The sequence below is a fragment of the Lagopus leucura genome, unplaced genomic scaffold, assembly GCF_019238085.1.
Source record: "Lagopus leucura isolate 7727_CA_CO unplaced genomic scaffold, USGS_WTPT01 Super-Scaffold_73, whole genome shotgun sequence".
Taxonomy (NCBI): domain Eukaryota; kingdom Metazoa; phylum Chordata; class Aves; order Galliformes; family Phasianidae; genus Lagopus; species Lagopus leucura.
Window position 1 is genome coordinate 98030623 of NW_024962252.1, and position 25776 is coordinate 98056398.

The window sequence follows — 25776 nt, forward strand, 5'->3', positions numbered from 1 at the left end:
AAACAGCTCCTCAGGGAATTGTCAGGAACTGGGCAAAAGAGCAATGCAAACGTTCACTAGTCAAGTAGAAACTTGAAGAAAGAAAACGGGGAGTGCTTGGGAGAGCAGAGCAGCATTGCCAGCATGTGTGGTAACAGAGAAAGCCCATGCCCGCTTCACTGACCTTGCATGTTGATGCAATGTCAATAGGAAAGAAGGAAATAAAGACAGAAAAGGAAATAGATAAAAATCTGCACGTATAAAGTATATCCCATTTATTCCTCAAAGGATTTAGTAAATCCCACTGGTCTCCAGAAACAAAAGGATAAGGCAGGCACTCCTGAAGGGCAGGGTGCTGTCAGTTTTCCAGCTGACTTCAGTGGATTTCAGCAGGACGTCAGGGGGAAACAGTTTAACAGCATCTCTGGCTGCTCTTACAATGAAAGCCACCTAAATAGGACCCATAATCTCACATTCCTTCCTTCGGAAAGTTGTTCTCAAGAAAACAAATCAAAGTGAAGAAAAATCCATTTACTCTTCTCTTTCTGAGCTTGTTAGTTAAGATTGAATTCTCTGCACGTTACAGTCATGCTTGCAATGCAGATCCCAGTAAATGACATGTGAGTGATATATTTGGGGAGAAAAAAAAAAAAAACTAGACCTATTGATGATCCACCTCATTGCCCTCTACATTTTTATATTTTTAATGTAATTCAACAAAACACGAAAACATTAAAGCATGTTCAGCTTGAAGAGGAAAATGGAAAGATAAAGACATCACTGTCTCTTTAATCCAAATACTTTCTTTAACAAATTCTGTTTCCAAGCTTCATTTCCAATCTCATTTACACAGAGTTGCCAATCCTGATTAGCCCAAATGAACTCCCTAAACATGAAGGTGAAATCTCCCAGACCACAATACTGCAGATCAGAACACCTGCAGACATCCACTCTGCCGCAAGAGACTTTCTTTTTACTTGGAACTACCCTCAAATGAATACCTTTAGTCTTAAAAATTAGAGGACTCTGTGTAAGTAGGGACTGTGAGATCCTTTCCTTTTGTACATTATGTTTGAAGAAATGCATGCTGTTTCAGTCTAAAAGCTGAGAATCAAAGAAGTCTCTCCAGCTTTCAAAAACAATGATCACTGAAAAAGGCAAAAAAGCATGATTTGTACCAAAGTTTTGAGACACTTTCAACAGGATAACTAGCATGAGTGACACTGCAGTACACAAGGTAAAGAAACACTTATTCACTACACCAGTTGAACGTACACTTTTTTCTCCATGAAGACCTCAAGCATCAGACAGGCATGTGTTGTTCTTCAAAATGCAACTGATAATTTCATAGACAGTGTGCATCATGAGACTGGTTGCAGACAAAACTCATCTCGTGAACAAATGCCTTAATAAAGAAGGGATTTCTCATCCAGCAAATCATCACAAGACATCTACTCCTGTTGATTATGGCTTTTATATGGTCAAGTATTCACAAGTTAAAACTCCATGCTCTTAATCATAGCCTGGCCTGTTATAAATCATTACATTTTAAGACTTCATTTGATCAGAAGGCAAGCACCAACTAGTTCCTGCAACTTGGAGAAACTGCAATTGGTCATTTCTCAACATCTGATAGGAAGGAAGAAGCAGAAAAAATGCACTTCAAAATATTCATGGTTTGATCGATGATCGATGACTACCAATGGCTTAACAGCTGTGATGTTAAAAATTAAGAGGCATTCCCTGTACCCATAGAAAAAAGCATTACACATATCAAGTACCTTGTCTCTTTCCACTGCATCTCCTCATGCAGAAAAAAGGTAATGTCAGTCACATTCCTAATAGATATATCAAAACAAGGCGCATAACCAAGATGAAAAATTAAGGACCTTTGGTTACACTTATCGAAGCTGCATTGTGAACTAACTGTAGTGTGAATTAACATTTTGCTGAGAACACTTCCAGATCAGCAGGAAATGCTACAGCCTACTTACACAGACACCTGATGAATGAGAACAGTTTTCTTTCTGTTTGCTTTGGATTTGACAGTTATTTTTATCTCTCCATAGCCCAAGCTCATGTTTCTCATACAGCTGATAGCAATACACTCTCGATCTTAATTCAAATCAGTTTGACTTCAACAAAGTCCAAGATTTAGACCCAACCTCGTGCTCAGAGGAAGCACTTCTTTCATTATGTGCCATGAAGAAATACAGGGAGACACTAAAATCAAAAGTTCACATCAAATGGAAGCAAAATGGACAATGAAGGGAAAAGAAACAACAGCTGGGAAAGAATAAAGGATGGCAGGGAAAACACTAAACTGATGGAAGATATTCTATCAGTCTCTGAACAGGCACACCAACAACCTGGAGAGAACGCTAACAACAATGCTGGATCAAGAAAGTTCTGGAAGGGGGATGTTGGAAGAAGTATGAAAACATGGGTGGGGATAATATAGTTGCCAGCACAGCATTTAGATAAGAGACTCTGTTAAATCTGTTAATTGTACGCTTGCCATTTTATCAATTTGGAGGCTAAAGGTGCACGATATAATGGATGCTGGGCTCGGAGCCAAATCACAGCTCCTGCTGTTGAGCATCCACCTACTGTAAGCAAATAGGGCCACTTTAATGTTTTAAACATTGCTAAGTAAATACATTGTTTTCCAAATATTAACAGCACACCTCCACTACAATTTCTGCAACAGAATACACACTAATCCAAATGAGCTTTCACACAGGTTTGTACTAAGGATAGCCTGGAGCTAATGGTTAAATTCAAAGCTCGGTATCAGAGAAACACATTAAATTCCTCTGCTGTGGGCAGGGAGATACATTTGGCACAGAGAAGTGATAAAATGGTGGGAACAGAGCAACCACACGTACCACACATGGCCAAAAGTGGCACCAGGGACAGGTGACAACATTTGTTGTAGAGCACAGTGCAGAGTAACAAGCCCTGCCCACAGCTCTCCTTGTTTGATGCCTTCCAAGTCACCTCCTGAACAAGTAAGAAAAAAAAAGGAAACAGTGACATACCAACCTGCAACTAATACAAATCTCCACCTATTTAATAAAGCAAGGTTCTTATAAGGAGCTAGATTTGTTAATGGGTTACAGAGCCTTTTGCTTACACGTTCCTGCTTCAAATCCAACCCTGAGCTCAGTGACAGAAAATCATTACCACGCTTGTTCAATGGATTACCTGAAATGCACTTATACTTTCATAACAAAGAATATTTTTTTTAAGCACAGAATATTAAATATATATAAATAAAAAAGAACAAGATATTTTCCTCTGTCATCAATGATAATCAATCAAATTTGGAGACTTTCCATTGCCCTTTGCAGTCATGCCTCCCCATCTGCTCACTGCGGGTTACACACAGGGTTTTGCTGTTATTTTTATGTTATTTTTAAACAGGTGCTTCTGGTCTGCAACCCTGCAGGCACGAGCACAGCTCTGAGTGGTCTGGGAGAAGAAAAGCAACAGCAGCACAGATGTCTTCCTGCAGCACAGGACACGGCACCGAGCAGCACTGCTGTGTGTGGAAAGGCCAAAGCCCCCCGAGCTCTCTGCTGCACAATTGGAAGCCTCATCCCACCACAGAAAAGTTCCTTTCTGAACATACTGTGCCTACCACACAGGGGATTTATTCATTTATGTGATCCCGGTTTCTTAGTCACAATCATCAGGCCTCTTAAAAGGAAAAGACCAAGACAGTCTCCTTATATTTTCAGACGCACTCTCTACACATGAACACGAGATTCCCTGACCCATGAACTAACTGCTCTTTTCGATAAAACCATCTGGTGGAGAAGCTAAATAAAACATTGTCTAAAATTAACAACAATATGACAGGGAAAGAATACGATGAAACCTGTCCGGGATGTCAGAGGTCCTGAAGCACTACAAAATGCATTCATTTGACAAAAAGTGTCAGGGGAATGTAGAGCTGTATTTTTTTTTTTTCTTGTTAAGATGGACAAAAACTCAGATATCCCAGCTGTTTAATTAAAAGTTCCACGCTGACAGAGTCCTGGTGGACTCACAGCTGCAATAGGATGTGCGAGCATCCTTCAAGATCAGAGAACCCTGACACAGATCTTGTGCCTCTTCTCTGATGCCCTGAAACAACTCCCCAGGGGCCGAAACTTGTCTGCAAGCTTTCTTTATTTCTGCCTTGTTGATTCCTGGGTTGGCTCAGTGGCACAGCAGCTGACCAAACAGGACATGGATTCCCTGCGACTCCCCGGCACAGGCTGACCCTCCCTCACCAGGCCGTACCGCACTGCTGCTAATACAACTCCTGGGCATCGGCTGGTGAGGAAGGCAAGAACAACATGGGAATCATTTTCACCACAACCACTGCAAAGATCTTCACCTAATGTGGGGGGGTTTTTGCTGTTGTTTTGTTTTGTTTTTCTCGTCACTGCTGGTTTTGTTTCTTTTTGCTATCCAGAGGGATCTACCAGCCTTGCCTAAAACTGATTCTTGCGTCAAATGCAGTCTCCATTTATGCATGGTCCCTAAGCAACGCAGATCCTTTAACGAGAAATCAGAAGAAGAGGGGGAGTTTTATGGCCTGCAAAAATCACACAGTAAAGGGGCAGCAATGGAGAGATGGTTTTATTTTATTTTTTAATTTCTGGCAAATCCTTCAAAGCCAATTCCTTTTCTGAAGTTGTCTTACGTTGCCAAATGTAAGATTCTGATTTAAAATGACTTGCTTTGTGCCTTTGTTTATGTTCACTCTCTAAACTGAAAGAAATCCAACAACATTCATGGCTCCCCAGTCAATTTTGCGTTCCCTTCACTTTCAGCTTCTCGTGAACAGGGCTGTATTACAACAAATTAATTTTAAATGAACAGTCTTCCCCAGAAAAAATTCTTCTCCATTTTGGGAAAAAGTTGTTTTGAACGAGATTATGCCTCTGCCAAGACTACACCTGACAAAAAATGCAATCTGTTACGTGAACGAATGGCGATTTTGAAAACAGCAGGCTTTCAGAGCACATGATGTTACATCATTTTGCTATCCGTGACACCTCTCAGTGTCTCGTGGGGATTTCCCTCTCTGCTTCATGCAACATCTTCAGAGTTCCCCCCATTCTGCAGAGGGAATTAAAAGTGAATAACGTGGCTGTTACAACACGGCTTCAATGAGAAAATGTTTCCTCCTTTGTGTTCATGGGTGCTTCAAACAGTTCAGTCTCGATGACCTGCTGTTTATAGCTTGCAGGCTGTGAGAAATTACACAACATTCTTACTGTATTCTGACTTTCTTAAAAGCAACCCACATGTTTTAATGCTAACACAAACGTTGTATAAAATTATACTGAAAGCATATTAAGGAAGTTACAAAAAGATAAATGCGATCCAGACAGACATAAATATAATTAGATATCAAAGGGGTTATTTTTAGTGTTGCAAAGCATTTCTTCATTTATGCATTTATTTATTTATAAGCTTGGAAAGACCTTGGAAGCCTACCAAGTATTTTTACTTGGTAGGAGAACTAAATAAGAGGCTTACTGAGCAGTGTGCAGTGATAGATCACACACTCCTTTCTGCAACACCACAACAGAAATACGGTTGGGCATTTCTCTGTCCATCTCTCATATGTCAATAGAAAACATAACAGAGTTCAGATCGCTGTGTCCCAGGTGAAAGGGAATTCAGTGTAACTCTCTTGCTGAGGAGGCCAGAGCAGAGATTTCAACATGACAAATAGTCAATAGGAATACGCAAGAAGATATAATTCAAAGCGGGTGACAATTGTTTAATTAACATTTTCTTCTGGCTTCTTACTGCGTAAATTATATTATACAAATTACACTCACCTACAAACCAGCATGTGGGCAGAAGCAGCTATAAGGAAAGTTCACACCGCAAGCACCGTGCTGTAAATACAGTTAATACACTTTCCTCATAAATCTGGTCCTAGGACTGTAATATTTGCAAGCCACAGAATGTTGTAAATATTCTGCAACACTGACAGTGCAAGCACACAGAAAATACAGACTTATTCATAGATATGCAGACGTGGATCTCTGGAAACATACAGAAGTATCAATGTGTTTCCCTATTTGAAGACACTGTAGAATAAAAAGAGATACTGTCAAATGCTTAAAAAAAACTCAGGGACCCAATTTTGCTTAAATTCATCGCGCTGCAGGAGAAAACCCTTGTGACTCAGATATGCATACTCAAATACAAAACATCCTAGATTAAGGCATATTTCCCTCTGTACTGAAGCAGTATCTACATCAGGTAAAATGATACCTTTTCTTTTTTCTTTCCTCTCGTTCTTTTTTTCTCTCTTTCCTTTTCTTCTCTTTTTTTCCTTTTCCTTTCTTTTCTTCTTCTCTTCTCTCCTTTCCTTTCACTGACTATCTGGTTAATCAGTGTTTAGACTCTTCCCTGCAGCAATTAAAACATTATTTACGCCCTGCAGCCTCACACCTGACGTCTTCTTCCTGAAGAGAAATGTTTCAAAACATTGACCTCAATTTTGACAAACTAATGGATACTAAAGCGTGGTTTGGTCTGCGTGCTTCGTTTGTGCAAAACAGCCTCAGGATTCCTCTTCTTTACTGGTTGAAACAAGGACCTTCTGAAACTTTAGACTGACCAAAAGGAATTAGATTATAGGTAAAGAACTCCTCTCGAAACAGATGAACTTTTCCTCAGTAATATTAATTCAAAATACATTCAGAAAAAAAATAAAAATAAAAATAAAAATAGCAGCTCTAGACTCCAAGCGAACAGTGAGGTTTGAGAGCAAAAGAAGCAAAAATCCATGGGGAAAAAAAAAAAAAAAAAAATCGCAGCACCTTTTCACATCTATTTTTTTTTTCCACTTTATTTCAAAAGAGGAGAACTGGAAGAGTTGTGTCCTTATTTGTTCTCAACTATCTGAGTGCTTCTCTTGCAAATACCGTGTCACAGTTTGGGCCAAAAAATATGCAGACTCGGCACAAGGAGGAGTACTACAGTTTGCTTGTAAGAAACAAAACTAGGCCACCCTCATTTTAAAACATCCCAGCTACAACAATACAGTAATTATTAATCTCAATAAATGATACGAAGTTAATGACCTCGGAGAGGCAACCATTTTAAACTTTTTTCCTACTCCAGGGAGATGGAGGATCAGCAGTCAGTGCTCCAATTCAAGGCCCGAGCCCACGCCAACATATTTTATAAGCTGAGCCCAGGTTTGGGAGACAGGCTGCATATTTTTCAGAGACTAACCCAGCATAAATCACAAAGTGCCAGCACACTATGAGGTTAATGTTGTGTTTTACTACAGTAAGCAATTTCTATCACCATTTAAAATGAGACAAGCAAAATTCAGGCAGACAAAATCTCATGCATCAAAGATTAATTTTTCAAGTACCAAGTGTATGCTTTGGCTACTGAGGGAACATATTACAGCAGGAACAGCAGCAAGCACTGCAGTTAAAGGAGCATAAACATCTCCATTATAACCCATTATAACCCTTCTTCCTTGTAAGCTGACTCTAACTATCAGAAAATTTGTTTATTTTTCTGATACCCATTTGATTTTTTATTATTATTTGAGTAAACGAATCAGCCTATGTTCAAATATGGAGGAAATAAAATGTGCCAGCCCCAAAATGTCTGAGGAATGAGTACCAGCCAGCTGAGTGCTAAGGCATATTGGAGTGAAAATTGTTTTTAACTAATGAGGAGAAATCTAAATAGCTCCTTACACATAAATTAGGCATTAGGAGAGTATTTTCAACTTGCAAGCACCTCCCTTTGTCGTCACTGGGGTCGCCCTGGGATGAACTCAGCACTGGGAACACTGGCTTTGGGGACATGTGCTACAAAGAAGGGTGGGCTGCCGACATTGCCAAGTGATGCTGCAAGTTCTGTTCTGCAACTGCTTTCAGCAAGACCAAGAATTGGACCCTTACAGAAACTATTCCAGTCCAGAATTACAGAAACAAGGCCAGAGAGGAAAACGTGTGGCATCAGGCTTCTGCTGCCTGCCATTGCATCATATTCATATACATGAGATACCAGTGGCGTTCAGCGTTTGGTGACAGGTCTGTAGTACGCAGTGAAGAACACAATTCAGATTTAGTAGTAAGGATCAATAGTAAAACACTTCCGTTAGCCACAACACATACATCAATTAACTGAACAAGCTGATCTGAAACGAGGATTTCCAGCAGCACGTGCTGTAAGTTAACCACAGCAGGACACCGCACAGAGCACTAACAAATACACACCAGCCCATTCACTCATTCATCTTTAAAGAACCTACCCACTAAAAACTATACATGAGCTAGGCTCACATATGAGGACAAAGACTGTACAGTGTCATGATGGGAGACTCTTGCTGATTCATATCAGCCCTTTTCAACTAGTAGCTAAAGCACTTGTCCCTTTTCCCATTCCCAAACCAATGAAAGGTTTGGAGGAGATGTTTGAACTTGAGTAGTTGAAGGTGATAAATACATTCCCCATGAGTCTTGATTTTGCTCTTATTGTGCACATGCAGAAGAGAGGGACAAGCCATCAAGCTCTACACTACGACATTAAATCAGCTCCAAAATCCAAAAAGTTTCTAGCATTGAAGTAATCGTGGACATTTCCCTTCCAACACATACATAGCACACCCAGTGTATCCTTTTGTAAATGGAAACTATCGCAGGTCATTAAGATGACTGAAGCCAATTGCACCACATTCAAACACAATAAATGCATCACTGCACTTACTTTCACAATCATTATAAAATGCATAATACCGACTTCCTTAAAAAAAAAAAAAAAACAACAAACTGAAAATCAGGCACAGAACACATCGCAAGTGGTTTTGTTAACAATAAACTCCTTTCTCACTGAAATCTAAATAAGAACATCACTCAAGCACGAGGGGTCTCAGCCTTTGATTAATAATACTTTCCTTCGCCCTGTCGTCAAATTAATTCTAAATGTTTAATTAACGACAAAGACTTAAAAAGCATTACAAAGAGCATCAAACAACTGATTCAGAAAATACACGTCTAGAGCTGTTTTAGGCTAAACCTTTTTTCATTGTCTCACTCCATTCAGGCAGAACGTTGACAATTATGTGATGCTGCTGTGCAAAGGCAAGGAGTATGAAGACACTCCTCCCTAACATCACAGATCGTCAATCACATTAATGACTGTATCACCCTATGATTCTCAGTAGTCTTCTTCACCTGAAATTTCATCAAACTTCTACCTAGTTGTGTGTCTGGTAGCATATTTCTTTCCAATGAACTGTTTAAAAGCTGTGGCAGGTGGAGGCTGAGAACTCTGACCAAGAGAGAAGTAATAGCCAAGTTGGTCTTCTCCAAACAATCCTCGTTTGGACACATATTGGTCACCTTTAATGCAGTCCTTCTCAACTCACATTCTTTTCAATTCTCCCATATCTCTCATGAAAAGAAAAATAAAGTGGGTAAAATGAACAGCAATTGTGCAAAGAAAACTTTTTTTTTTTTTTAAACACAAAAGAAAGCATCTCTCAGCCTCGCACATCCTTGAAGTAAATTATAAATATTATTAAATCAACCAAGGTTTCAAAAGTAAGAAAAGAAGCAAACTTCTTTGAGGAATCCAGGGAATTTGGATAATATGCTTAAATATTACTCTCCACTTTTCAACTGATCAGCTTTGGAGTAGTGGAATACAGTCTTTGGAGTTCCATTTCTGTCTAATCAACCTTTTAATTACAGATCTGTAAGCAGTCTCCAAGCAAATATAGAGTTTTAAGTTCTCCACCTTTACAGCCTTACATTAAAATAACACACTCCAAATGTTCTTCTAAATCTTTTAAATACCAAAAATTATGGATCTAGTAGTAGCACTCTTTTTAATCTCTGCTTTTTAATCTCTACTTTTTAATCTGATTAAACAAATTGAAAGGCTGATTCTTCCTACTGTGTTTAATACTAGCACTTCCACTAGCTACTTATTTCACAGCAGGAACTGTCTTTGAGAGCACATGCACATTATTACTCCAGATAGACCAGAAGTCTATACAGCATTTCCTAGACAACACTGCTTGTAGCACTCGCAACATCAAAACAGAAAGAACTGTTCTAAATTTTACAGCTTTATTAACAACGGAAACAATATATTAGAGACTGTGTAGCATTTCCAGCAAGGTGTTTCCTTTCACTCAAAGTCACACTTTCAGATTTAATTTACCAATGGTTGGCTCTACCGCATTCTAGAGACCCTAAGATTTTATTTTCCCAGGTTTGGGGGTTTTATTATCAAGCATTTTTTCATAAAAAGAAAGAAATGATTATTAGAAATATTAACAGTAGGAAAAAGTTCATTCGGAGACTCCTTTCCTGCTAAACTTAGTGTATCACTTCCTTGTTTCAGATGTCACCATGTCTTCAGTTGGTTTCAAAGCCATTAAAACCCTCGTATAACAGGACTCTATTTTTTAATGTGCTCTGACGGGCTCTTTTTTATGGAGGACCTCTACAAGCAGATAACAAGCCATGAGGCTGTTGTGCACCCTTGGCTCCAGCTATAAACACAATTCACATTCAGACCATTTTCTGAACCAACGGAGACCAACTGAGACCATCAATCAAACAAGAAGGAGAACTGGCATTAGTAGAGCTTTAAACAGACACTTCTCATCTGCTGTTTAAACAATAATGGGGTAAAAGCACTGTTCACTGTTTGAAGACCAGTTGTACAATAAACTTTTCTTTAAACAGGAATAACAATGAGGTACAAAAGTTAAGTAACTGGTTATTCCTTCAGAAAAGCATTAAAGGAATATATCTGATCAAAAAGTGATGCATTTGCAACTCCAATGTGCAATAGAAAGTTGGGTGTACAAATAGGTGTCTACTGAAAGACAACAACGAATTACATCAACCAAATTGCGTGTTCAACAAATAACTTGTTTGGCATTTGAGGGTCTCTGAGTAGGCTTTTCCAGTACAGAACGTAGATGGAGATTATATAGACTTTTGTAACACTGTATTCAGTGTTACATTAACTGGTAATTAGAAAACTAATTTTGATTTCACCTCTATTTCCAGACTATTCTTTGGCTTCCAAAAATATATCTTGAAAAGCCCATAAAGCAACATCTCTAGGCTTCAGACACATCAGTCTTTGTCTGTTCACGTTACTAAGATGAAAAGATGAGGGGAAAAAAAACACAATTTCATGTATTTTCTCCCTAAGCACTTACTGTTACTTGTGTACTCCAGAGACTGATGTGAGAGATGTAACTAGTAGAACAAAACACAGAAGACCGGCTTCTGCCATACATCTTTGCACTTCGCTTAGGCATTTTTTCTCCATTTTTCACTTGTGAAAAAGCAGTTATCACACCTGTTCTTATTTAAGTCAATGCAGCTAATTATACAATACAGATACAATTGTTTATAAAGTTGAGAGCCACAGTACTTGTTATTTATCAACTATCAATATCCTTTTCCTTAAAAAGCCAACTTAACTCCAGCTTCCTCCGCGTTGCCTGTAAATCTACGCAATATGTTGCATGACCTTAGAATCCTAGACCTTCTTTAACACTGAGTTTGCAGTTTAAGCCCAAGTCCTGCATCACACATTGTTATGGGTCACACACGAGTTATGGGTAGACTGCTCGGCCCTAGAGCAGCTCTGCTGATTTCAGAAACTAGAGGTGAGAACTAGAGATGGGAAAATCCCAGGGGCAGGAAGTATGACTGGAACATCTACAACTCTGCTAAACAACAAAAAATAATCACAGTAAGAACTATATTTCACATTCGAAATCGTTACTCATCTAATTACAATCTCATGAAGACCAGAAACAACAAAAAAATCATTACCCTAAACTGTTCATTGATTATTGTAGGTCTCACGCACACAACTAGGTGAAAAGCAAACTCAAAAGCTGGCACTTATCCATTCACTTATGGCTTCAAACAAATTGCTGACTTGCACAACTGCTTCACAGAACACCTGGATGGGAGAGTCAGAACATCCTGTCACATCGCTGCTTCATTGCAAAAATCAGATGTAAAATACATTTACATTGTCATACTGGTACAATAAAGCGACACAGAGAGGCAAAAGATATTAGGTGGCTCTAAAACCCTCTAAAATGTGAGAACAGACTTCAGCTTGTTTGATCCCTTTCAGAGTTTACATGGTACAATAATTTAATGACCCATAATCAAAAGCTTCTAAAAGGAAAAGCAAAAGAAAGCAGTTGATGAACACAAATACATTTTAAGGAAACAGCCTAAGCCAAGAGTAACTAATTGTCAGACTGCACAAAAAATGCCTATTTCCCTCCTTTTGCCTGTTTGCCAGTTAATGCATCCTTTCCCCATTTCATGTTGATGCATGATCATATATAAATAGACGTGCCTTTGATGCAACTTGATTTCAAAGAATATCAATTAAGCAGAATATTGGCTTTTCTCTACAGGTAGTTACAGGTTTTATTTCAAACCACAAGTGATACAAGGTTTTCTCATTATTTTGTTTTCTTATATGAAGAACAAATTCAAAAATTCCTTATAGCCTTCAATCATAATCCAATTCCACAAACCTAACTTAAGCAAGACCTATTAAACTCCTATAAAATTTAAAGGGAGGCCATGTCTCAGACACGACCCTATCTTTTTCAAACACAGTTCAGGTGCTCATTGCTTTGGTACATTTATTTTCTCTCATTGAAATACATGGGAGGAATTAAGTACCCACGCACGAGTCACTTTCCTGTGACTCCCAAGATTTTTTCCCTCCTTCTTTCTGTCTTTTTTCTTACAGCACAAGATTTAGACCTCAAAAATTCACAACAGAGACAATGTTACCCAACAACCTTATCATTTTTTTTTTTTACAGGAATCTGGTCATGATTTTGATCACATAGAAAACCCCAAAGTAGGCATCACATGGGATATCCTCAGATTTCCCAATCTGAAGGCAAATTAACCTTTCATAAATAATATTAACCATGTTAAATAAATTAACCACATGGTAAATTTACATATAAAACACACAAAATTTTTCCTACATATAGCAATTATCACTGTCAAGGAAATAACTGCTAGTTATCATCGTTATCATCATCACCACAGAAGGTGCCAACAAACAACTGGAACCAGACTCTTTTCTCTGTAAGGTGTTAAGAGCCACAGGAACCTAAAAAGATACTTGTTTCTGCACTATGCATTTGATTTTACGTGGGAACAGCCTAAAACAAATTAAGGGAGCAGATCTGAAATACTTTAATGAGCCATATTACAAGTGCTGAGCACATTAAAGTAAGTTTGAATACTAGGTATACACTTTTCTTGATATTTGTATCATCGTATCTTAATATTCTTAAAGAGATTCCCTACATTTGACTCTTACACAACAGGCTGTCCAACCAACATGATGTCAACACATTATTTTTTTCCAAGACCAGCTCAACAACTATGTGACAAGGTCAAATAGCCTTCTTCCTATTTTAAATAAGATGAGAATTTTGTCAATTGCACTTTCAAAGCGCAAAAGCATTTCAACATTGATCTGCACTCCACCAAAAGCTAAAGTGTGACAGATGCCTTCACAGTAATTGCCAATCAGCCTCAACATAGCAGCTGAAAAACACAATACATCGCTTTGATCTCCTCAGCTATCAAAGTATTCACAATCAACAAATCTGCATGAAGAATATGAAACGTGCAACATTTCCAAAACCTGTCTCCATGGATCTTAAATATGATAATGTATATTTTGTTCATACTTCATAAAGCATTTCAAATCCTTTATTATGCATATGAAAGGATACGTTTTAGCTCGCAAGAAAAATAAACACGGAAGATGTTTTATATTTTAGAGACATGTGAGTTTCCATCGGATAACATAGGTGAAATAATCGTTTAGAAAAGCCTGAATTGCTTTGAGGGAAAGACATTATTACAGAACATGCTTAATTAAGTCCCTCTGCTAACCTTGTAAAATGAATACCTTGTTGAATTAGACTACAGGGAAATAAAGCATGCATACCAGCTCCATGTGCGTAAAACAAAACGCTGCTAAGAGGAGATGACTTACATTTTGCTGGTAGGTCATATCCACACGTAATTTTTGCCTGTCCAGTCTCACAGCCACTCAGGTTGCGGCATTCAGCAAGTAAGCAGGGCCCAGCAGCTCTGTGTATACAGCCGTCCACTGCAAAAGCAAACCCAGAACCATTTATTTATTAAAAAAACATTTTTTGTGCATTCACACTGTGTGTGACTAGCATTCACATAAATGCATGGCCACCACCATTTACTGTTCATTTTTACAGGTACAGATCTACTGATCTACAAGCAGACATCCAAGTACAAACAAACATTTTTTCTGCCAGAAACAGTCAATGGAAATTAAAATTTCCATAGTAGAAAGTGCTTTTATTCAAGGCTCAAATAAATTCCCTCTTTCTATTATGACAATAACATTGATTCCCAGATAAATACCAAACTCTTTTTCTCTACATAGCTCTGATTCTTCTAGAACTATGCAGGCCAGTTAATGTCAATGTCCTGTCAAGGCCTTAAACAAAAACTCCATGAAATAACGCTTATGGGTTCACGAACTCAAAATTTACAAAAGTACTTTCTTTTGACCTTTATTCTTTCCTTTTTCTTGTTTTGCATGATCCGTGCAATATTCTGGAGTTAATTAAATAATAATTACTAAAGGTTGCAATTGCAGCTAAGTATGCAAGAAAATTAGTTGAGTGCATAGATCTTTCTACCCTTGGGAAGCAGCAAAAGAATAGTAGCAGTAGCAAAGGCAAAAAAAAAAAAAAAGGCTGCTGGCACAGCATTTCTGCCCACTCAACATGCAATCAAAGAAATCATTTACTGCAATTACGGAAGAAAAGTTAAAGAAAAAGGAAACAAACAACAAAAAAGGAAATGCTGTGTGCACTGACACAGTAGCTACATGAAGGCCCTAAGTCAGCAGCAGCCATGAAGATCCACTACAAGAAATAAGCGTTGCATGAATTACAATTCAATTCAGAAAAGTTACAAAGCTGAAGAATAAAGGCTGAACAAATTCTTGCTTATACAAGAAAGATAGATTCTATTTTTGTGTTGTTCAATATTTTATTTCATATTTAACCAGTTTGAAGCTACACCAATTCCCAACAGCACTTTTGAAACAATTAAAGCAAAAAAGGGTCTGAAAAGCCAAGTTCAGATGGGATTTCAGGAAACGCACCGACTCTCAGGATTGCCTGCGTGCCATTCCCCGTGGAGGCACAAAGACTGGCAGCACAGCACAAGGCTTGGCCATCTGACCGCTCACTGCCAGCCAGGCTGCAGGGATCTTCAGGAGCTCCCTCAGCCGTGCCACCTAAGCCACGATGCCAAGTCTTATTATTCTACCTCAGCTGAGTTTTCCTTCTTCGTGTACCCAACAGCTCAGCTCAGCAGACTGCGAGATGCTAATGCAAGAATTATATTTTGTAACCTCCAGGGAAAAAAAATAAAGAATGCTGGAAATCTCTCCCATGCTCATAACATCATATTTAATTATTTTAGCTTAATTACAAAATGCTTTTCCAAACCAAACAGGATAAGTAAACCAGAATGCATTGAAACCTCAACTATATTTTTATAAGCAGTGCCACCACAATCCTTACCAACATTAATATTTCCTGAGACATTAACATAAAAACAGCATTAATGCTTAGCACTGCACTTAAGCTGCAGTCCTCAATGAAGGAAAAAGTCTTTCACCTCAGAAGCACCGGACAAGAACTCAAATGCACACAGTCCACAATCCTCAGCAGTGGATGAAGCATTTCCAACCCTGAGCTATTTCTTTTCCTGAGCTGCTGGGCACCCTCACCTGCCCTGTGTCTATACAGTTACTTGTTCAGACACCGTCTCAACCAAATCATCTCGATAAACCAACTTCTTTTACCCCAAAGCACATTCGGTTTAAACCAGGTCCAGCTCAGAGCACAGCCAAGCAAAAGAACATGCAGAAAGGAGTCGCCGCCTCCCATGGAGAAGCAGAAGCATAGATTTACCTCATCCAAAGCCACAGTACATTAGCAAACCCAGTAGGTTAATAAACCACGTGCCAGATCAGCTGTGATGGCCAACAGAGAGTCAACTCCAGCTCCCCATCTATAAACAACCTCAGGAGGGAAGAAGCAGGCTCTCAGCGAGCACACAGCTGAGGTACAGATGGCCCATCTCTGCTTGGCTCTCCACAGCTCCACACGCAGCCTTTCTGATTGAAGCAACCTCCAGCAGGATGAAAAGGTAATTGAAAAAAAATTGAATTCTTAACTGAGGCAAATCAATTCTATCATAGCCAATTTTGACATATGACAAGGAAAATGGAAGACATCTGCCAAAAACAAACAAGTAGAAGTTCATGCTTCTCTCATAAAGATGGCTTAACAGAAAATGATTGAATACTGTGGACAGGCGTAGATGGAAACTCAGACATTAGCATTTGATATACTTCAGTGACTCCACAGAAGAATGATTTCTTTAAAAGATATATAAATAGAATTACCATTGTCTAAATAATATATTTCTTCTATCATGACTTATTAAATACTTTCCCAGAGATGACCTTCGATCTACATATGCATATAGTATGATAACTCAACAAATCATGCTAGAAACATTCTGTACGTCCAATAGTATATCCAGCATGTAACACAACTTTGATAATTCTTCTAGCAACAACCCAAGCAGTGAAACATCTTACCAAATTTGAGCACTCTGCGTAACGTAAAGAAAAACAATAGGCAAAGATAGAGTAGGTGAGCAAATCTAAATGTGATGCTTCAGCCTCTGCTAAAACATGCCTTAGCTGTATTAATTCAAAAAGACACAGTGGGAAGGCACAAAACATTCACGTGAGATACTTCGGTTGCTGAACACGTGAGATGAATAGCAATGTAGGCATACAGGGAAGCTAAGCACTGTTAACAGGATAACTTCATGGAAATTGCAGATAATGGAAACAATCTCAAGAGGGGGAAAACGATGGCCAAAGATATAATGTTATCGTGTAATAAGGAGGAAGAGATTTACATGATAATGGTGGCATGCTGCCCAATTACTTTTGTAAGAAAGAGAACAACATCTGACATATTGGTTTCAAATACTTCATCTGTACCATCAGTTTGATGTATATGTGCTCCTCTGCATTTTTCAAAACAGATTTGGGAAACATTAAACCACAACCCACTGTTCCTTTCCTGGAATTACTGTGCACAACTAGCAATAAAAACCCAGGCACTTCACTTACGCTCAAATCTGACTTGCATCTTGTGACAGAGGTAAGAAATTATGCAATATCACCATTTTCTACAACCAAAGAGAAATGCCCTTTAACTCAGAAGCTATCACTCTGTTCAGTTAGGCTATTTTCTACAGCTTGCATTCCCGTCCAGACATATGGAAATCATATATATACACATGGGGTCATTTACATTCACAAGCGAGCTGTCATTTCACAACTACAAGGAAAGGCGTGGGAAAACCCCACAAACAAAACTATCAGTTCTAACTGACAAGAAGCCCCACCTCTGGCCTGCATGCCAAACCTTTGGTATTTTTAAGTCCTGGCAAGAACTGAGAGCACCATTTCACCCTGCCTTGGCTGGAGAAGCACATGGAAGGGTTCTTTCCCAGATCTTGACACATTTATAGGAATGATATTTTGAGGGATGAAGAACAGCTCAAGGGGCTTGAGATTTAACTGTATACTTCAAGCAGTTCATGCTTGCATAAAGCTATTACAAATCTATTGCAACTTTTTTCATTAAAAATAGTATTAGCAATCACATTGCACGCATCCATAAGTTTTAGGAGCCACTGGGGACAGCACTTTGTTCTCCCAACAATTCAGCAGAAGCCCTTAATGAAGAAAAACTCCTTCCAAAATGCTGCAATCAATGGCACTGGATGCACAAAGAAGTCACCTCAAAATAACCGCTTAAGATACATGGAAATAATCAAGTTTCAAAATAAAACTCCCCGGCAAAATGAGCAAACTATAAAACCAGCGAGTTCTTAAAAATACTGGAATCTTTGACGTCTTTCTACATCACTAAAAGATGCTAACAGTTATGTTATGTCTTATTTAATTTCTTGTAAAGCAAGTGTGTTTGTTCTCCAGAATTAAAGGGTTAAAGTTACATAGTAAAAAGTAGCTAATTTACAACATAGAATAAATCTATTTCTTATAGAAAATCTCTTAAAATTGCAAATGAAGCAAAAGCAAAGGAAACAGAGAATTAAGGGTATCGTGGGATGCTGCTTGAAAAAAAAAAAAGATCTCAGCAAAACCAATCTTGCGGTGCAGATGGTAATAAAATAGGGTAAGGTAATCAAACACCACAGCAAATAATACAAAATTCCCCTGGTAATAATAAGCCCTAACTTCTTTTGTGACCTTGCATCTGAGTCTGGATAAATTGAAGCTGTGGTGTAAACAACATATGCAGACTTGTATTTTGAGAAACTCTGAAAACTCATGAAAACATGCTCTTTTTTCATAGTAATTCCTGTTCTCAAGACCTTCAAGACCTTTATTCCTGGTTATCCACCACATAATTCAGGACATTTACTTATTTAGCAAGTTAACCATGCACAATTTATGGATGACGCCTTGCCATTCTTGCACATGGCAGATGCCAGGAGTGAGAAAGGAAAACAAAAACCAAACAAAAATATCATTTTAGCAGATATATTGCTAGGGACACGCAAGAAGAACCCGGTGCGCCCTGCCTGCAGCAGGCCTCTGCTATATGCGCCCCAACTACCTGTGGGCCTTTCAAAACAGCTCACTGCAAAAACGCACATGGCAACAACAGCAACCCTGCAGAAGTGCTCAAGCGCCTCTAGAAAGTTCACTGGACTCAAGTTCTGGGAAAGGCACAACTGCACCTCGCCGACTGCTGTCAGGGGGAAACAAATCCGCCCAGCGAGACACAGCAGCTGCTGGTGTAATGAACGAAGGTGGGGATCTTACAAAGATTACAACACAGATGCCAGTCGGCCGCCGCTGCTAGAAGCGGCAGTTTGTATTACAGAGATGGCCTGTGCCGTCGGGGAGTTTAATGAGCTGAAGATTTTTAATCAATGCGCTGGTTTATAGGCCTCCAACATAATTAATTTTAAATACTTAGCATTTAGACAGTACTTTCTAGCCAGGATCCAAAAGAATTAAAAGCAAGATCTGACTTTGCCTTAAAATTCTCCATTCGAAAAACAAAAACCACAGATGAACCATGTATTTTGAGATGGCTGTTTCACTGAATTAAGTTCCTGTCCCACCGCAGACATTCTGACTATATAGTTCCTGAAATACTTCTGTTTTCAGACATTCTTAGTGCCCACTTCTGAGTTAAAACAAGACACAACTGAGATCTTAAAATCCCAAAGCTTAAGCTATTGGTTGGGTGTCTGTCTTCACTTCAAAATCAACATTTGAGATTGCATGAAGGGCCTTAACACAGCCAGAATTAAAGCTGCAGGTGCACTCAGCACCAATCACTAAATCACAGCACAGAGGGAGTTTAACATAATAATAATCATGGCCATTAGAATCCTTACTGCTGTACCAACAGCAAGCATCAAGCCTACTTGAAACAACGGCATCTGTAAGCATTGCTGCAACATCGTCCCCAGGAAACTTACATTTCAGAATATAGTTTAGATGGAATACTTCACATTTACCACTAAAAACTAACAGTTTTTGCCTGCTCTGGTGAAGAGAGACAAATTACATTTTAGACACAACTCAATGCTTTATGAGAGTGCTGTCCTTAGCTTGCATGTAGTTCACATCGGAAGATAACAAAAGCAGCTGCAAGGTCCTGCCCAAAGTCCTTGCTAGAGAATGACAAGACACATGGAAATCAGGAAATCAATATTCAAAATAAAACTCACTCAGGGGTTTAAAATAAAACTCAACTCTGTTAAACATTAAGCACGTGCTGTATTTATTGCATACAGCCAACCACTCATATTTTGAAGAAGAAGTAACAGTAGTAAGCTTGCATTTTCTGACAAACCTTTTCTTCTTTGGCATAGCCAAAAAACTTGGAATATCAGAAACTCAAATCAAAAGTACACAAAAAGCCAAGTAGACGTTGTGCTATCACACTAACGATTACTAAATTCCTCCCAACTAAGCAATAAATATTGCTCTCATTTCATCTCGTACTTAGGACATCATCTTTCTCGGTCTCTGAGAGCTCCGCTTCGATTCTGCAGAGTTATAATGTCAATAGGATTCACACTTCTGTCAGCCCACTCAAGCAGCATAAGGGCTCTGAGAAACACGGGTCTGAGAAACCTGTGTGAATGTCACACTTTTGGCAGTAAAAAAACGAACTAGGAAAGCCTCCAACAGTGGTTTTCCAATTTTTCCCAGTCCAAAATCCTGACATTAAGGCATGTGTGAAAGAACCGCTCACTTCCTTTTAATTGGGGTAATGTTGAGACACCTGCCACACCATAGTCTTCTACAAATGGAACTGAGACAGACAATTCTGAAGAACTTCCCTGAAGTAAGCAGAAAGACTGCATGTTATTGTTTATTCAGTGAGAAGCTGAAGTCTGGTGAAATTTCAGGTTATTCTATGCTATTCAACCACTTCAGTTTGCGTTCATCTGCACTTGATTCCAACTTCTGGAATCAACATCTCTTACCTTTAAAAGCTGCAGGATTTTTTTTTTAATGTGGTATCGTCCTGAAGAAATAAGGCTGGAGACTCCAAAATCCCTTCTTCAGCCAATAAGGCAGTGCCAGTACTTCCCTTCCACTGAGTCACAAAGCCCTAACTACACCTCACTGCTTAATTCCTGCATTTCCACTCATGCTGGTGTGCAATTACTACAGATACACATTATTAAAAACTAAAAACATGGAACTGCTTAAGAATAGGACTGTGTAGAGAAAAAGAAGTGAGACAGGGATAGGGAAAGAGGATGTGTACCCCCCCCCCCCAAGAGACAGGAAACTGAGCATGTAAGTTTGTGTTTGCTCTATTCTGGAGACGTACACACAATTCTGATAGCTAAACATGCACCTTCAGTTCAGACAGCCACCAATATCCTGGGCTGCATCAGCAGAGGGGCAGCAGCAGGGAGAGGAAGGGGATGTGTCTCCCTGCTCATGCACGCCCACCTGCAGTACTGCATCCAGGACTGGGCTCCCAGCACAAGAGGGATGCTGAGATGTTGGAGCAGGCCCAGAGGAGGGCACAAAGATGCTTAGAGGGCTGGAGCACCTCTCCTATGAAGAAAGGCTGAAGGAGGCGGGCTGGTTCAGCCTGGAGAACCTGGGGAGACCTCACTGCAACCTTCCAGGACTTGAGAGAAGCTTATAAGTAGGAGGGGGAGAGGCTTCTTACATGGGTAGATAGGTCAAGGAAGAACAGTTTCAAAGTAAAAGAGGGAGGGACTTGGATTGGATGTCAGGCTGCCCGGAGAAGCTGTGGATGCCCCATCCCTGGAGGTGTTCAAGCCTGGGTTGGATGGGGCAACATGATCTAATACTTGATCTAGCAGCTGGCAACTCTGCACACAGCAGGCAGGTTGGAACTAGATGATCTTTAAGGTCCCTTTCCAACCCAAGCCATTCTATGATTTTATGATTCTAACATACAGAATGTATGTAACTCAGCAACACCTTGAAATTAAATCAGGTAAACGGTTGGGGAGATGTCATCAGAACTCCTTTTTTCCTTCTATCGTGACCCCTTGCAAGTTAGGCTCCGATTAACACTTACTTAATGTCAAACAGAAAGTCAATGCCCACCTGCAACAAAGCTCACAGCCTCCTTCAGCCCCTCCATGCTGTCCTTCCTCAGTACACACCTCAGTGCTTCCTTCTTTCAAGCACAAACTCACAGCAAATAACCACGCTGTTGTTTTTAAAATCTCACTGCAGCTCTTTCTTGTCATGATGCCATTAAGCTATTGATGACACTACACTGCTGCTGGGATATCCGTCTCTGTCTAGTGCATAGAACTGCACAGTCTATTTTTCCTGCTGCACTGTTCTGAAACATAGAGCTAAACTCTGAGGAGCACTAAAGAAACAAGGAGATAAAAAGATCAAAAACGCTCCAGGAAGGACAATGAAACTCATGTTAGAAATAAAAGAAAAAAGTCGTTTACTGGTGTTACGATGCTACATGTAAACGAAACAAGCCTTGTACAAAAAGATACTGGAGAGACACTCCATCCCCATCTCAGCACCCTATTTCCCACAAAGGCCAAAGGCAAACGCTTAAAAAACAGAGGTTAAGAGCAGAAAAAGCAGTTAGCAGTGCTTCCACAAAACATTCTTAAACTCTGCTGTACTGGCTGCTTGCAAATGTAGCAGGATGTCTTTTCTACACACCCCTGATATGCTTTCCTTTATGGCTTCTTCAGTGAACGTTCTGTGAGCATCTCAGGCTCAGACATGCATTTCAATCTTCCATCTTTATGCAGTCCTCCATGTAACGAGGACAGAATCATTAGCAAAGAAGTAAATAATACTGGTTGTTCTATGTGCAATCACGCAGCTAGCCTAGAAGAAAAGAATGAAAGCAGAAAAAAAAACCTGTGAAATATCTGAAGAAGTTTTCTGCTTGCTTTTTTGCCCATTGATAATGCCCACAGACAAGGAGGCTGCAGTGGCATGCTTCATTACTTGCAGATGTTTCAAAAATACTACGGGCCACTCATGGCAGATGACTTACATTAAACTGCAGTAGGTATTTGCATACTCAGAGTACAGTTATTAGGCAGTAATCACACAGTGATTATACAAATTTATTCACTATGATCAGCTAACAGTTGTCAGGCATGGGTCAAGGATTTAGAGAGAACAGGCGACCGTGTAATAACTGTACAATGACTGTGTCAATGGGAGTCTTCTAACTGTGTGCATTCACACAGTCCAACATGCTCCTGGCACATCTTTCCTAAGAGTTGCACAGGCACACTGTAAATACAACAATACCTCAGTATAACTACTTTTTTCCCCACTGAAAGCTAGGGGATGAGATCCAAGACCTCCTCTTCACACAGACTATGGAAGCAAAGGCACTATCACATATGCCTTTTTAATTCGAGAGCCTGAAACCTTCTGTATTAAATTACAGCTTCTAACTAAAAGTAATTGAACCAGACACTGTCATGGGGATTTCTCTTTAGCTATGGGGTGCACCAAGAGCATTACGCTGCTGGGAGAAGACACTGAACCTGAGGAGACCAAAGCAATACTTGATGCGAGGTGAACAGCAACACATCCCTGAGAAAACTGCAAGAGAAGGCTGAGCAGGTCTGCAGAGGAAAAGCTTTTATGACCCAGGATTTCAAATATTATGCTTTAAACAGTTTTTAATGAACTTCTCAATAGCTATCTTTTCCCTTCCCCTCTCTAACCCATAGAGGTCAGCTCAACTATTTAGCATCACAGTGAATCTCCAGGCAGGTTTAGGCAATGCATAAGCCATAAGAGAGGCGAAAAAGAAGCTCCTATAGAAAAAGTTAAGTCACAGAAGGCAGCGGCTCCTTAGTAAAATCTAGTTTCACAGACATCCCTTTATCAGTGAGGCATTCTGTTGTCTCAGCAGGTAGCCGTTTTTGCACAGGTTACACAGCCTTCACACAGACCTTTCCAAATGGACAAAGTCCTTGAGATAGACTGAATTCAGTGAAAAAAATATACATGTACAGAGCAAGCACTGTAACAGTGTTCAAAGCAACCAACACTGACAGTCACATTACCAACTTAAGCTTTTATAAAGCACAGATAGTTCTGCTCTAAATAAGAAAATAATATTAACAGCAAACTTAAGATGCCTCTTTTGCATGGATTATTACAAAGTCCTCTTAGACTAGATTTTTGCTTTTATTTTTAGATACAGATACACAGTAAAATAAAGGAGTTGGCTTGAAAGTTAGCCACAATAACATACAAGCAACCAAAACACAGGGCTCCTAGGAACACAGATTCAGGGCAGCAGCAGGAGCAGATAAAGGAGCAGGACTAAGTAGCAACAAAGGAATATCCTCTTGCTTGCAGTAAGGCTTAACTAGCTATAGGAATACTGTGAATTATTTACTGAGCAGTAGCTGGTTTGCTTATTTCCTGGACAGTTTTCACTTGTGCTAATTTGCTTTTAACCTGAACCACTGGTTGAGATGCTTCTCAGTCCGCAATCACAGAATCCTCTCAATTTAAAGTGCTGTTTGAAGCTAGATTAATTAACAGTATTAATTATATAACAATTGCCTAGCAATAGGTAAATCCAATTGAACACATTACAATGTGTTCAAATGGAATAAATACAAGGGAAGCAAAAGGTAAACACTAGATTAACTGGAAAACGTGGTATGAAAAAGATTCTTGCAGCCAGCGTTTTAACACAAGCATGACAAGTGGGACTGAAGAGTCTCAAATATTTCTCTTCTTTGTTGAGAAGGGATGGAAAATTGTATGTGCAACACATCTAAGACAAACGCCTGCCAAAGAAGATCTAGGACACACCATCAGAATTCAGAAACACTGAATTACCAAATATTTTCCAGCGACATGCTAAAAGTGTCACACAGTCTAAGTACAATTTCCCCTGTAAAAACAATGTCATATCCTGACAGACTCACGCAACAAAACATAAAAGAAAAACTATTTACTGTCATTTACGTGCCAGATTTCATTGCAGAATCTGACAAATCTATTAAAGAAATGTTAGAAGCATCAGTAGAACTTTCACACATAATTCATGGCACAGAGAGTAAAGGGGTTAAGCCCCCATTCCTTTGTTTCTGTCAGTCAAGCTGTTTCCAAGGTAAATGGAAAAGCGTTGTACTAAGCCAAAATATAAAAATATATTCATAATGATCAGATGGAATTTCAATGACTGCATGGGCACCGTTAGAAAAGAGAAAGAGTAACAACTTATTTATTAATAATATATTTAAGATTAGAAGCAGCAACAAGATAATGGAAAGTGCTGGATAAAGAAATGCCTCCCACTGTACTAGTTTTGTTTTGCAGCGCTATCACTTTGAACAAAAACAATTTAAGAAGAAAAAAGGAGAAGGACACAAAGCCTAATAATAGCAGGTGACCTTTCGAGTTAATCAAAGGCTGCGAATCCAGAAGTTGCACAGCGAACCTCTATGTGCCGCTCACCACCCTGCCCTCCACGGGGCCATACCCCAACAGGCTGTTCAATCAAGTCCCACACAGCTTTTTTTAACCTACAAGAAAGGTAAGGCTGCAGTTAATGAACTTATTACTTATCTGAGCTGGCTGCAGCCCTCCTTATGTTCCGTGAGTTGTGGGAAGAGAAATTGAAGTAGTAAGCACAGCTTAAATTATCATCTAATAGTTTTTGAGTAAGAAACAAGACATCCCACTCAGCTGGCTGTATCTACCAGTTCAGTAATTCTGGTAATTCCCTTCTAAATAACTTTATGTTTGCCCTAAAACACTACTAAAGGAGAGATAAGGAACTGAAGAACTAAAGAGCTGGTTAATCTGTGTAGCATCATTATGTATTATTTAGTTTAATATCTTCTTGTAGTAAATACAAAATCATTACGTGCCATTTTCTTCAAGTGAATGTTGTAGTGAAATTGGTGTTGCAACAAAACCATTAAAATATAATAGTGTACACAGAAATATGCTACTGATTAGCAAGGAAAAATATGTAATTATAGCCACAGTGTGGGACTCAGTTGGCTGGTGCTTTATTGCGTACTGCCTTGGAAGACTACTTGGCTGCCAAAGCTA

At 39.3% G+C, this 25776-nt stretch overlaps 1 protein-coding gene across 1 annotated transcript in view; it reads right to left on the reverse strand.

The window, feature by feature from the left end:
* Nucleotides 1–25776, reverse strand: part of MACROD2 (mono-ADP ribosylhydrolase 2) — an 837047-nt gene that overhangs the window by 574959 nt on the left and 236312 nt on the right. The window contains exon 5 of the mRNA XM_042882408.1: nt 14059–14175. Within this exon, the coding sequence (XP_042738342.1) occupies nt 14059–14175 (117 nt within the window). The remainder of the gene's footprint in view (nt 1–14058; nt 14176–25776) is intronic.